Raw genomic sequence first — 15296 nt, forward strand, 5'->3', positions numbered from 1 at the left:
AATACAAAATGAGCCTCACGCAGTTTGTGATATATGCGGAAGAGGACACCCTACTCATGAGTGTCAAGCCTCAACTAAGGAAGTGAATGCTGTGGGAAATTATAATCCAATGGGTCAGAGGCACCCCGATTTTTCATGGAGTTCACCTGGGGGGTACTGTGAATGCATGGCAACAAAACAACCCCAGACCCCAGGGACAAGGAGCTCCCGACTTTATGAATCAGTAGAGGCAACAATTTTAGCCTCAACAGCCCATTCAGTTAGGCATAGAATATTTCATGAAGGCCTTTATTCTGAAAACTGATGAGAGGCTTGAAACTCATAGCGCAGCTATACGGGAACATGGAGCATCTATCAAAGAACAAGGCACTGGTTTTCGAAATCTGGAGAGACAGGTTGGGCAATATGCAACTCTATTGTCTGAGAGGATTTCAGGAACTCTCCCCGCTGATACTGAAAGAAATCCCAAAGAAACAATGAATGTTGTAACAATGAGAAGTGGGCAAGTGTTGAAAGATCTTACCCCCAATCCAAAATTATGTGAGATTTGAAAAAGAAAGTGGGGAGCAACTGGAAAGTGAAGTTGATAAGAAGAAGAAAGGCCAGATGAAAGCTGAGAAGAAAAAGAAGGATGAAAACTCAATAAGGGAGGAACGTGAGGAGAGCAAGTATATGTCTGCTCTACTTTTTCCTCAAAAGCAAAGTAGAGAAAAGCTAGACAAGCAGTTTGGAAGATTTCTGGATCTGCTAAAACAGATTCATGTGAACATACCATTCACAGAAATGCTCTCACAAATGCCTGCTTATGCCAAATTCTTGAAGGAGATCCTTACAAAGAAGAGGAAGATAGAAGAGACCACAGTGGTCAAGCTCACAAGCATTGCAGCGCAATATTGCAAAACAAACTCCCACAAAAGTGTGGAGATCCAGCGAGTTTTACTATACCTTGCTCTTTAGGAACTATTAATTTTGATAAGTCTTTATGTGATTCTGGTTCCTCAATTAATTTGATGCCTCTATCTATTTACAGGAAACTAGAGAAGGAGATTGGAGAGATAAGGTCTGCACCCATATCTTTACAGCTTGTTGACCAAACGACTATAATACCCGAGGGGATTATGGAAGATGTGTTAGTTCGGGTGGATAAGTTCGTATTTCCTGTGGATTTTATAGTGGTGAATATGGAGGAAAACAAGGAGGCCCCCCTCATCCTAGGAAGACCATTCTTAGTAACGGGTAAAGTGATACTAGATATACACGAGAGAAAACTCATGCTTAGAGTGGGTGAGGAGACTATGACTTTTGAGATGAATGTAGTAAAGGGGACACAAAAGGACAAACCAGTTGCAAGTGTTGAGCTAAAAGTGAAGGGATCGAAAGAGAAGGTTGCAGTGAGTGAGAAAGATAAGTGTGGGGTGTACCCAAAGAAGGCTGAGAAGAAGCTGTCCGCATGGATGTGCACATTAGTTCGGGCGCGAGTAATAGAGCCCGACTTTGACTCTAACCTTGACTAGATATTCAGGGAAGTTTCCTTTATCTTATGCTTTTTAATTGTGTGTCATGGGGACATGCCACAACTTAAAGTGTGGGGTAGGGGATGTATGTTTGTATGTATATTAGTTTTCTTTTTTCTTAGTTGTAGTAGTTAGAGATAGAAAATAAACTGAAAAAGACATAAAAGTTTTATAAATTGGAAAAAAACATTAAAATTTTAAAATTTTTGATTTTCCCGATGATGGATATCATCGACAGGTTGCTTGAGGGATTAAAGTCGAAAGAAAAAGACAAAAAGATTTTTTTTTTGTTAGGTAGTGTAACAATTCCCCCTTGGTTTTTCTTTCTGTCGTGGTTCTTTTCCAAGAGTTTTGTTTGAATCAGGTGTAGTTAGTAGTAGTTTTTATTTTTTCAGGAGTAGGAAGCCTTGTGCTGTGATATGAATTAAAGGCAATATCTTAATATCTCTTAACTTTATTATGCCTTGAGAATAGTGAGTACTTTAGTTGTGACGCTTAGGCTCAGTTTTTGACTCTTGTATAAGTACCGTAATTTGTATGATCTTAACTTTGCTTAACTGCTTTGACTAGAGTGTCTTGATAGTCCGATCCTGAGTGAGTTATGTGCCATGTGCATGTGAGGTTTTTTGTTATTTTCATTTGATGTCTAGAACTTGTCCCGTGTGTTTGCAAAGCGGAATGGTAGTTTTATTCATTCTTGGAAATGATTTAGGCATTTTTTTGTTGAGCCAGTTATATGGTTTTACCCACCTAATTCTTATGTATCTTAGTTAACCCTTTTAAGCATGTAATCCTATTTCTTTGGCAACCACATTACAAGCCCTAACCATTTGTTTGAATTGACCATCTATTTGAACCTTGTACCTCTCGTGAGCACTTGAATTTGTTATGAACTTTGTAAAAGTGAAGTGTGGGGTGGTTGGTTTGGCTTTTGATTGGAACTATTGAATTAAGGAGAAAGGTGCATTTAATTGAAAATGAAAATAAAAAAAATAATAATTGTATGATTGTGAAAAATATTCCTTGATAGTGGTAACTGTTGATGTATTGTGCTTAAAGAAGTAGGGAGTTGATGTATATTGATGTGAAGGTGGAGTTATGGTTTGACATAAGTGTGGGGTTTTGAATGGTTAATTGTATGTATTTAAGTACTTAGGGAGGTGTAGTCACTCTTATATCTAAATGTATCCTACCCATCCCGCAGCCTACATTACAACCAAATGAAGTCCTACTTGATCCTTGACTGAATGAGCTGAATTAGTAGAGTAGTACACTACGAGCAAGCCTATGGTACGTCTTTTGTGTCATATGAATGTTGCTTCTGAGAGTGAGTTCTTTCTCTCGTGAGTTCCTAATTGTTCTTAAATTTTATTGTGTGTGGAACTACTCCCTATTGTCGTGTGAGGGCACTTGATTCACGAAGGAAAGGTAATGTCGTTGACCTTTATGTTAGAGTAAGTGAGCGGGTTGTAAAAAATGTGTGGTGCTTTTGAGTCAAATCTAGAGGAGAGGATATTACGATATTGTGCTTAATCTGTTTTAATTATTCTTGGTGTGATGAGTTATGAGAGTTGTTGAAAAAGATCGTATCTATATGAAGTGTAGTTTGATTGCTCGAGGACGAGCAATGGTTTAAGTGTGGGGTGTTGATGGTAGGCTATAATCTTGTGTTTTAGTCACTTATTGCACTCTAATTCACTACACTTTATTTGTATGTTGAGCTTTAATTGGTAGTGTTTTGCACTTATTGTGTGTTTTATGCCTTGTAGGAGTGATTCTGAGTTATGTAGATTTATGGAGCTGATTCGAGCTATTTTGAGCTTTGAAGTCTGAGTAAAAGCCCAAAGGATTAAGCCGGGATCGCGTTCGGGGTTCGATAACCACGTCTGGACTTCAAAAATTAAGCAAAAAGCCAAGCTCTGAGAAATTCACATAGTCACGGCGCGTGGGGTGGTGCGTGGTATGCCGTGGCTGTACAAATGCTGCCTGTTGTCAATTGTGTAGCTCCCTTATAATCCTCATTGTTTCCCCGCATGGCGCGTCGCCCCATGCGGCGCGCCTGTGCAATTTTTACAGAGTAAATGTCCTATTTCAGCTAAGAAAAGGTGATTTCGTCTGGGCCCAACCCTACTTGGTATAAATATATGAATAAACGTTATTTTCTGGACTTTTGACACATATTCGACCTAATGAGGCAAAGAAGGAGTTGGAAAAACACGAGCACAAGGATTTCATCATTCCTTCCTCACTCAAGACACGAGTTTAGATTGAATTTATGTTTTTCTGTACTTTAACTTTATTTGTGATGAATTCCTCTACATCTATGGAGTAGTTCCATTTAGGGTATGATGGATTTGGTGTATTGATGATTGTTTGTAGATTATAACTCTAGTTTTATGTATTGAGTTGTTTTTAGATTAATTAATTGTTGCATCTATAGTCATTTGTTTATGTAATCGAGAGAGGCATAACTTGTGATATCTTTGCATTATATTATTGGTTGAGTTCATAGATTCTTTTAAGTAATCGAAAGAGGCTAGTTGAATCATTGATTAAGCCTAGTTGGGAGAATAATCGAAAGAGGTTTTTCTAAAGACCAATCCACTACGAATTCTTGCATATCTTCACTTGCTTAAATTGGTTCATCTCGTCAGGTTAAGACTTAATCGAGAGAAGAGTTTTTACTGAACGTTTGAACTAATAATTGAGTGAATTCGAGAGACTCGCTTGAACATTAGAAGTGAATTGTCTAGAGTTAGATCCCAAACAATTATCTTGCACCTATCCTATCAACCCCTATTTTCTCCCACTGATAACTTCTTTGCTTATTCCTTGTTTCCACTGTCATTAGTCAATAGCTTTGGATTCTTAGTTAATTTTAGTTAGACATCTTATAAATCTCAATTTTTGATCATCTTGGATAGCAACCAAGCTAGAAACTACGAGAATACTGTTTAAATCCAATCCATGTGGATACGATATTATATTATACTATATTTGATTAGTGAGCATAATTTAGATGTGTGTTTCGAGCTCATTATTACCACAACGTATAGTCCATGGCTCAACCACAATGTGTATAAAAATCTCAATAACAAATGAATGAGGAATACTCAACAAGGAAAGATATCTCAACAATGAACAACCTCAACCTCAATGTGATAATGGCTTCACAACTTCAACATCAATAACCCAGCAAGAAGATATTTCCACGAAATAACAACTTCAAGTAAGAGTAATTCAACAATAAAAGAAGTAACAAGACAATAAGAGAGGTAGCGGCTCCAACTAAAGCATATAAGGGCAATCACAACAATAAAAGATAAAACAAATGCTAACAACGTCAAATAGAGCATGTGAGAGTAAATTTAACAATGAAAGATATAACATGCAATAAGAGATTCATTTAAATGCATGGAAAAATCCTAAAAGTCTAAACCGTTCAAAATACCATATCCAACCGACGTACACACTCGTCACCTCATGTACACATCTTCCACATAGTATAAATAACACAATCAACCCAAATCCTAAGGGGTAGTTCCATTACACAAAGTTAGGCAAGATACTTACCTCAACTAGGCCAAATCAACCCTCAAAAATAGATTTTCCCCCTAAAATTTGCCTCCACACGGCTCAAATCTAACCAAAAATGACTTAATATCATCAAACAATGCAAGGAAAACCAATTACGATAGATAAAGCTATGCTCTTTACATAATTCTCCAAAAGTCAACAAACGTCAACCCCCAGCTTGTCCGGTCGAAACCAAGGGTAGATTCTGACTATCCATAACCCCACAAGTCTATATAAGTGTTTTATTTTCAAATCTGAATCCAACTCGTCTCTCAAAATCTAAATTTCATTTTTCAAAACTTTGGAAAAATCCCCAAATTTCCTCTTTGATTCTCACAAATTTGATATTAAATCTAGTATATAATCATGAAATATTATTGTAAATTGATTAGAATCACCTACCCAATAATTGTATATGAAAATCCCCTCTCCAAGTCGCCTCCTACTGAGTCTAGGGTTCTAAAATGAGAGAAAATGAGATGAAATCCTGACTTTCCAACCTTTTGTTCAGTTGAAGATCTCGCAAGTGCGACACTGGGTTCACAATTGCAAAGAAAATCTCACAAATGCGGCAAGTGTCAAGCCCAGGAGGTGTCGTAATTGCGACACAGACTTCGCAAATGTGAAGTCTTTCCTCCTCGCAAATGCGACAAAATGGTAGGAATTGCGACCTGTCCAAACTATGTCCAGACATTGCAAATGCGAACTCGGTATTGCAATTACGATACCTGAGTCCCCCCTGTCATGTTCTCAATTGCCGTGTTGGTGCTCGCAATTGCGACAACTGCAGCACCAACACACCATCAACCTGTATTTGAGTACAAATCATTCTGAAACACGTCCGAAACTCACCTGAGCCTTCGGGATTCCAAACCAAACATCCACACAAGTCTAAAAAGATCATACGAACTCGCTCGTGTGATAAAAACACAAAAATAACATCTAGAACTATGAATTGGATATCAAAATGCATGAATTAAAAAAAAAATTTAAGAATCTCTAGAATTTCAACCAAGCGTCTGAATCCTATCAAATCAACTCCAAGTTATACCAAATTTTGCAGACATGTTCCAAATAGCGAAACAGACCTATTCCAAGTCCCAAAACCAAATTCTGAACCCGATATCCAAAAATAAACTTATGGTCAAACTTGGGAAAACTTCTAAACCTCAAATTGCCAACTTTCGAAAAAACAAGCCAAATCAACATAGGGACCTTCGAATTCGATTTCGGGCATACGCCCAAGTCAAAAATCATAATACGAAGCTAGCAGAGCCATAAAAATACCATTCCGGAGTCATTTTCATAAAAGTCAAACTTTGGTCAACATTGCTAACTTAGGCTTCTAAGCCAAGAACCAAAAGGGTCCAAATCAACCCAAAATCTTCCCGGAACGAAACTAACCAATCCCGTAAGTCATAAAATCACAAATACACATGTGTGAAGCATCAAAAGGGAAAACGGGGCTCAAGTACACAAAACGATCGATCAGGTCCTTACATTCTCCTCCTCATAAAATAAACGCTTGTCCTTGAATGAGCATAGAGACATACCTAAAGTGACAAAAAGGTGAGGATAATGACTCCGCATGTCGTGCTCGATCTCCCAGGTTGCCTCCTTGACCGGATAACCCCTCCATTGAACCTTCACTGAAGCAATATTCTTTGATCTCAGCTTCCGGACCTGTCTGTATAAGATAGCCATTGGCTACTCAACATAAGTCAAATCCTTGTCCTATTGGACTGAGATGAAATCTAATAGATGGGAAGGATCACCATAAATACTTCAGGATAATGGAAACATGGAACACCGGGTGGTCCGCTGATAGGCTGGGTGGCAATACAAGCTTGTAGGCCACCTCACTAACTCTCTCAAGGATCTCAAAAGGACCAATATACCTAGGGCTCAACTTGCCCTTCTTCCCGAATCTCATCACACCTTTCATGGGTGAAACCCGGAGAAAAATCCTCTCTCTCACCATAAATGCTACATCATGACCCTCCGATCAGCATAACTCTTCTGCCTAAATTGTGTTGTGCGTACCCGATCCTGAATTAACTTGACTTTCTTCAAGGCATCCCGAACCAAATCAGTGCCCAACAACCTAGCCTCTCCCGGCTCAAACCAACCAACTAGAGAACAACATTGTCTCCCATATTTGGCCTCATAAGGAGCCATCTGAATACTCAATTGGTAACTATTGTTGTAGGCGAACTCTGCAAGCGGTAGAAAATGATCCCATGAACCTCCGAAATCTATAACATATGCACGTAGCATATCCTCTAATATCTGAATGGTGCGCTCGGGTTATCCGTCTGTCTAGGGGTGAAATGTTATACTCAACTCAACCTGTGTGCCTAACTCACACTGCACAACTCTCCAATAATGTGATGTAACGGCATGCCTCGATTGGAGATAATGGACACCGGCACACTCACAAATATAGATCTGAGCCAACTGCTCTGAAGAATAGGTAGTCACCACCGAAATAAAATGTGCCGACTTGGTCAGCCTATCCACAATCACCCATACTGCGTCAAATTTGTTCAAAGTCCGTGGGAGCCCCACAACTAAATCCATGGTAATACGCTCCCACTTCCACTCGGGAATCTCAAATCTCTGAAGCAAACCGCCCTGCCTCTGATACTTGTACTTCACCTTCTCATATTTCAAGCACCGACATACTCCACTATATCTTTCTTCATTCTTCTCCAGCAATAGTGCTGCCTCAAATCCTTATACATCTTAGCGGCACCTGGATGAATAGAATACCGTGAACTATGGGCCTTCTCAAAGATCAAATCACGCAACCCATCCACATTGGGCACACATATCCGGCCTGAACATCCGTAACACCCCATGTCTCACAAACTGATTGCCAAGGCCTGAACATCCATGTCTAGTGATTGCCAAACTGATTGCCAAGGCCTGAACATCCATGTTTAGTGGCCTCTCTGCTACCTGTAGGTATGCCAAACTACCCATACTCTCTGCCTTTCTACTCAAGGCATCGGCCACCACATTGGCCTTCTCGGGATGATACAAAATAGTGATATTATAGTTTTTCAGCATCTCTAACCATCTCTGCTGCCGCAAATTAAGATCCTTCTACTTAAACAGATGCTGGAGACTCTGGTGGTCGGTATAGACCTCACATAGACACCGTACAGATTGTGCCTCCAAATCTTCAATGCATGAACAATAGCTGCCAATTTCAAGTCATGCATCAGATAATTCTTCTCAATAACTTTCAACTGTCGAGACGCGCAAGCAATCACCCTACCGTCTTGCATCAACATTGCGCCAAGCCCAATACATGACATATCACAATACACCGTGTAAGACCCCGAGCATGTAGGCAACACCAACACTGAGACTGTAATCAATGTAGTCTTGAGCTTTTGAAAGCTCGACTCACACTCATCAGACCATCTAAAAGGAGCACCCTTTTAGGTCAATATAGTCAAAGGTTCAGCAATGGATGAGAAACCCTCTACGAAACGGCGGTAATATCCGGCCAAACCAAGAAAACTTCGGATCTTAGTAGTTGAAGACGGTCTGGTCTAACTCTGAATTGCCTCAATCTTCTTCGGATCTACCTTGATCCCCTCACTAGACACCACATGACCCAGAAATGCCACCGAACCAAGCCAGAACTCACATTTTGAGAATTTAGCATATAACCTCTTCTCTCTCAAGGTCTGGAGCACGATCCTCAAATGCTGCTCATGATCCTCCCGGCTACGAGAATATACCAAGATGTCTTCAATAAACAAGATGACGAATAAATCAAGATATGGCTGGAATACACTGTTCATCAGCTGCATAAATGCTGCTGGGGGTTGGTCAGCCCAAATGACATCACTGGGAACTCATAGTGACCAATACCGAGTCCTGAAAGTAGTCTTAAGGACATCTGGATCCCGAATCTTCAGCGGATGATACCCTGACCCCAAATCAATCTTTGAGAACACTCTAGCAGCCTAAAGCTGGTCAAATAAGTCATCAATGCGATGTATGGGTACCTGTTCTTCAATATAGCCTTGTTCAAATGCCTATAATTAATACACATACGCATAGTACCATCCTTCTTCTTCACAAACAGAATTGGATCACCCTAAGGTAAAACACTCGACCGGATAAAACCCTTATCAAGCAACTCCTGAAGTTGTTCCTTTAACTTCTTCAAATCCACTGGTGCCATAAGATATGGTGGACTAGAAATGGGTTGAGTACCCGACACCAGGTCAACACCAAAATCAATATCCCTATCACGCAGCATGCCCGGTAGGTCTGCTGGAAACACATATGGGAAATCTCTCACTACCGGAACTGACTTAACGGTAGGAGTATCATCACTGACATACCTCACAAAGGCTATATGCGCTTCACACCCCTCCAAACATCCACACATGCCTAAAAATATCATATGATCGCATGACCAAAACACAAAAATAACGTCTAGAACTACGAATCAGACACCAAAATGCATGAATTTTAAAGTAAAGTTCAAGAACTTCTAGAATTGCAACTAAGCGTTTGAATCCTATCAAATCAACTCCAGATGATACCAAATTTGCAGACAAGTTATTAATAGCATAACGAACCTATTCCAAGTCCCAAAATCAAGTTCCGAACCCGATAGATAAAACTCAACTACGTTCAAACTTCTAAACTTCAAATTGCCAATTTTCGGCAAAACAATACAAATCAACCTACAGACTTTCTAATTCAATTTCGGGCATATGCCCAAGTCCAAAATTACGGTACAAAGCTATCGGAGCCATAAAAATACTGTTCCGGGATCGTTTTCACAAAAGTCAACCATTAGTCAACATGAACAACTTAAGCATCTAAGCTAAGAATCAAAGAGTCCAAGTCAACTTGAAAATTTTCCGAAACAAAACTAATCAACACTGTAAGTCATAAAACCATAAACACACATGTTTGAAGCATCAAAATGGTAAACGGGGTACAATTATATAAAATGACTGGTCGGTTCGTTACATTGTATGCCTTATCCTGAGCAGCTAGCCTACATTGCACTATCAACTCCTATTAGTGCTTCTCCAATCTAGAGTTATCAAGGTGGTTATCCAGGTTGACAGGGCCAGTTCCAGGGTCAGCATTCACAGCAACTGAGGGCTTGTTATACTTGTGGAGATCTGAGGCACGTTGCTAGATTTTACCCTAGGTCACAAGGCGACATATGACAATAGAGTTCTCGTGCCATGGTTGCGGCACCAGTTGCTTCACCGCTCACTCAGCCATCTAGAGGTGGGGTTCAGGCTTCCAGAGGTGGGGGGTCAGGCCATTAGAGGTGGAGGCCAGCCAGCTAGAGGCCTTCCGAGAGGCGGAGGTCAGAGTGATGGGGCCCATCCCCATTTTTATGCATTTCCAGCTTGACCTGAGGCCGAGTCGTCTGACGTCATCATCACAAGTATTGTTCCAGTTTTCCATATAGATGCTTCATTTCTATTTGATCCGGGCTCTACTTATTCCTACGTGTCATCCTATTTTGCTTCGTATTTGCTTATGCCTCTTGATTCTTTGAGTGCTCTATATATGTGTTCACACATGTGGGAGATTCTATTATTGTAGATCGTATTTATCGCTTGTGCGTGGTTTCTATCGTGAGCCTTGAGACTAGTGTAGATATCCTACTTCTTGATATGGTGGGCTTTGATGATATTATGGGCATGGATTGACTTGTATCTTATCACGCTATATTGGACTATCACGACAAGATGGTGGTAACCTTAGCCATGTAGGGGTTACCTCGATTAGAGTGGAGGGGGACTCCTGGCCATTCTACCAGCAGGGTTATTTCTTATGTGAAGGCTCAGCATATGATCGAGAAGGGATGTCTAGCCTATTTAGCCTATATCTATGATCCTAGCGCGGAGGTTCCTTCCATTGATTCAGTACCAATTGTGCATGAGTTTTTGGAGGTGTTTTCTATAGATTTTCTAAGGATGCCACCCAACGAAGATATCGAATTCTGTATTGACTTGGCTCCGGGAACTCAGTCCATTTCTATTCCACCATAACGTATGGTCCCTCCTGAGTTGAAGGAACTGAAGGAGCAGTTGCAGGATTTTCTTGATAAAGGATTCATTAGACCTAGTGTCTAGGGTGCACCAGTATTGTTTGTGAAGAAGAAGGATGGTACGATGAGGATGTGTATTGATTATCGGCAGTTGAAAAAAGTCACTATCAAGAACAAGTATCCGTTGCCGAGGATTGATGACTTATTTGATCAGCTTCAGGGTGACAAAGTGTTTTCGAAGATGGATTTAAGATCTGGCTACCATCAGTTGACGATTAGGGCATCGGATGTCCCTAAGACAACTTTTCGGACTCGGTATGGCAATTATGAGTTCCTAGTGATGTTATTTGGTTTGACAAATGCCCCTGCAACATTTATGGATTTGATGAATTGGGTATTTAAGTCCTATTTGAATTCTTTTATGATCATCTTCATTGATGATATTTTGATCTACTCCTGCAGTTAAGAGGAGCATGAGTAGCATCTTCGGATTGTACTTTAGACTTTGAAAGATAGTCAGTTATATGCCAAGTTTTCAAAGTGTGAGTTTTGGTTAGACTCAGTTGCCTTTTTAGGGCATGTTATATCGACCGAGGGCATTAAAGTGGATCCTAATAAGATTGAGGCAGTTCAGAACTGGCTTAGACCTACTTCAGCTATAGAGATTCGGAGCTTCCTGGGTTTGGCAGGTTATTATCGCCGGTTTATGGATGTGTTTTCATCTATTACAACCCCATTAACTAGATAGACCTAGAAGGGTGCCCCATTCAGGTGGTCCGATGAGTGTGAGTTGAGCTTTCAGAAGATCAAGACTGCTTTGACTACATCCTCAGTGTTGGTGTTGCCTACAGGTTCCGGATCCTACACTGTGTATTGTGATGCATTGCTTATTGGGTTTGGTGCAGTATTGATGCAGGATGGCAGGGTGATTGCATACGCATCTTGGCAGTTGAAGGTTCATGAGAAGAATAACCTTGTTCATGACTTAGAGTTGGCAGCTATTGTTCCTACATTAAAGATTTGGAGGCGTTACCTCTACATCGTGTCATGAGAGGTATTCATAGATCATCAGAGTCTACAGTACTTGTTTAAGCAAAAGGATCTCAACTTGAGACAACAGAGGTGGTTAGAGCTGTTAAAAGACTATGATATTACCATTTTGTATCATCCCGGGAAGGCAAATGTGGTGGCCGATGCCTTGAGTAGAAAGGTTGTGAGTACGGGTAGCCTTGCATATATTCCAGTTGGTGAGAGACCGCTAGAATCAGATGTTCAAGCCTTGGTCAATCAGTTCATGAGGTTAGATGTTTCGGAGCCTAGTCGGGTTCTTGCTTGCACGGTCTCTCGGCCTTCTTTGTATGAGCACATCAGATAGCATCAATATGACAACCCTTATTTGCTTGTCCTTAAGGACATAGTGCAGCACGGTAATGCCAAGAAGGTTTCTATTGGAGATGATGGGGTGTTGCGGATGCAGGGTCGGATTTATGTGCCCAATGTGGATGGGCTTCGTGAGTTGATTCTTGAGGAGGCCCATAGTTCGTGGTATTCCATTCATCTGGGTGCCGCCAAGATATATCAGGATTTGAGGCATCATTATTGATGGAGAAGAATGAAGAAAGATATCGTTGAGTATGTGGCTCGGTGTTTGAATTTCTAGCAGGTGAAGTACGAGCATCAGAGGCCTGGCGGTTTGCTTCATTATAAAAGCGTATTACCATGGATTTTGTTGTTGGACTCCCACGGACTTTGAAGAAATTTGATGCAGTATGGGTCATTGTGGATAGGTTGACCACGTCGGCGCATTTCATTTCGGTGGCGGCTACCTATTCTTCAGAGCAGCTGGCTAAGATCTATATCCGCGAGATTTTTCATCTTCATAATGTGCCGGTGTACATTATTTCTGATCGGGGCACGCAGTTCACATCGCATTTCTAGAGGGTCGTACAGCGTGAGTTAGGCAAATGAGTTGAGTTGAGTACATCATTTCACCCCCAGACGGACGGGCAGTCCGAGCGCACTATTCAGATATTAGAGGATATGCTTCGCACTTGTGTTATGGATTTCAGAGGTTCTTGGGATCAGTTCTAGCCGCTTACAGAGTTTTCCTACAATAATAGGTACCAATCGAGTATTCAGATGGCTCCTTATGAGGCCTTATATGGGAGGCAGTGTTGTTTGCCTGTTAGTTAGTTAGAGTCGGGAGAGGCTCGGTTTGTTGGGTACTGATTTGGTTTGGGATGCCTTGGAGAAGGTCAAGATGATTCAGGATCTTCTTTGTACAACACAATCTAGGAAGAAGAGTTATGACGATCGAAGAGTTCGTGACGTTACATTCATGGTTGGAGAGAGGGTTTTGCTCCGAGTTTACCCATGAAGGGTGTGATGAGGTTCGGGAAGAAGGGCAAGTTGAGCCCTAGGTATATCAGACCCTTTGAGATCCTCGAGAGAGTTGGTGAGGTGTCCTACAAGCTTGCATTGCCACCTAGCTTATCAGTAGTTCTCTCGTTGTTCTATGTTTTCATGCTCCGGAAGTATCACGGTGATCTGTCCCATGTATTAGATTTCAGCTAAGTCCAATTGGACAAGGATTTGACTTACGAAGAGGAGCCGGTGTCCATTCTAGCACGGCAAGTCCGGAAGTTGAGGTCTAAGCGTTATCCTTCTGTTAGAGTGCAGTGGAGAGATCAGCCGATCGAGGTAGCTACATGGGATTCCAAGTTTGATATGTGGAGTAGATACCCCCACCTTTTCACCAATCCAAGTACCTTTCTATGTCCATTCGAGGACGAACGTTTATTTTAGAGGTGAAGAATGTGATGACTCGATATGTCATTTTGAGTTCTAGCACTTATTTTCATGTTTCGAGACCTTGATTATCTCCGTTTAATGTTTCTCGATTTACGTGCATAGTTCGTGTATTTTTTTCCGAAAAGATTTTATGTGAAAAATTAAAGAAAATATGAATTTTAGCTTTAAAAATGACTAGAGTTTACTACGGTCAACATTATGTATAAATGACCTCGGATCGGTATTTTGACGATCCCGGTAGGTCTGTATCGTGATTTTGGACTTGGGCGTATGCCCGGAATTGAATTCGGAAGTCCTAGACTTGATTTGTTAAAAACTAGTAATTTGAAGGCTTAAAGATTTTTTAGGTTTGACCGTAGGTTGACTTTATGGCTACGGGGTTCGAATTTCGGTTTCGGAACTTGGTATAGGTTCATTTTACTATTTAAAACTTGTCTGCAAAATTTGGTGCAAAACATAGTTGATTTGATAGGATTAGGACGCTCGGCTGTGAATTTGGAAGCTCTTGAGTTTCTTTAAAAATTTCATGTATTTTGATGTCTGATTCGTAGTTCTAGGTGCTATTTTGGTGTTTTTATTACGCGAGCGAGTTCGAATGATGTTATTACACTTGTGTGCATGTTTAGTTTGGAGCCCGAGGGGCTCCGGTGAGTTTCGGATAGGCTACGAACCATTTGGACTTAGGAAAAATCTAGTTTTTGACTGTTGTTGGTGTCTGGTGATTTGTGCTTCGCGATCGTGAAGGGGAAATGGGGATGGGGAAGAGTTCCTTCTATGCGTACGTGAGAAAGCGGTCGCGAACGCGAAGTGAAGCATTAGAAGGATTACCCTTCGCGAACGCGACCATACTCACGCAAACGCGATGGGTTATGGGGGTTCTGGGAAGACTGGGCTAATACTCTATGCGAACGCGAGCCTAGGCTCGCAAACGCGAAGGCCATGTGGGTGAGGCCACCATGATCGTGTCAGGTCTTTTGCGAACATGAAGGCCATTCGGGCCGTTGTGCTTCGCGATCGCGTCAGGTCTTTTGCGAACGTGAAGAAGACCTAACGGTAGTGATTTAAAACATCCCAAAATCAAGATTCTTCTCATTTTTCATCATTTTCAAGTTTGAACTCGGCCTAGAGGTGATCTTGCAGAGGTTTTTCATGCCAACTTCATAGGTTAGTAGATTTTAACTTGTCTCCTTACATTTCCACAAACACCCATTGATTTTAACCATTAATCTATACTTTTTCATGGTAGAAATTGGAGATTTTGAGAAATTGAGATTTAGACCTCAAATCTAGGTCAGATTTCGAAACTAATCACATAACTGGGCTCGGGGGTGAATGGATAATTGGGT

The 15296-nt window shown here is 40.9% G+C and overlaps 1 protein-coding gene across 1 annotated transcript; it reads left to right on the top strand.

Moving 5' to 3' along the window:
* The first annotated feature begins 278 nt into the window (after nucleotides 1-278).
* Nucleotides 279-1514, top strand: LOC138909100 (uncharacterized). The gene is made up of 3 exons (XM_070200219.1): nucleotides 279-502; nucleotides 546-668; nucleotides 782-1514. The coding sequence occupies exons 1-3, from the start codon at nucleotides 279-281 to the stop codon at nucleotides 1512-1514; spliced, it is 1080 nt and encodes a 359-aa protein (XP_070056320.1).
* Nucleotides 1515-15296: the final 13782 nt, after the last annotated feature.

The sequence above is a fragment of the Nicotiana tomentosiformis genome, chromosome 1 (assembly GCF_000390325.3).
Source record: "Nicotiana tomentosiformis chromosome 1, ASM39032v3, whole genome shotgun sequence".
NCBI lineage: Eukaryota > Viridiplantae > Streptophyta > Magnoliopsida > Solanales > Solanaceae > Nicotiana > Nicotiana tomentosiformis.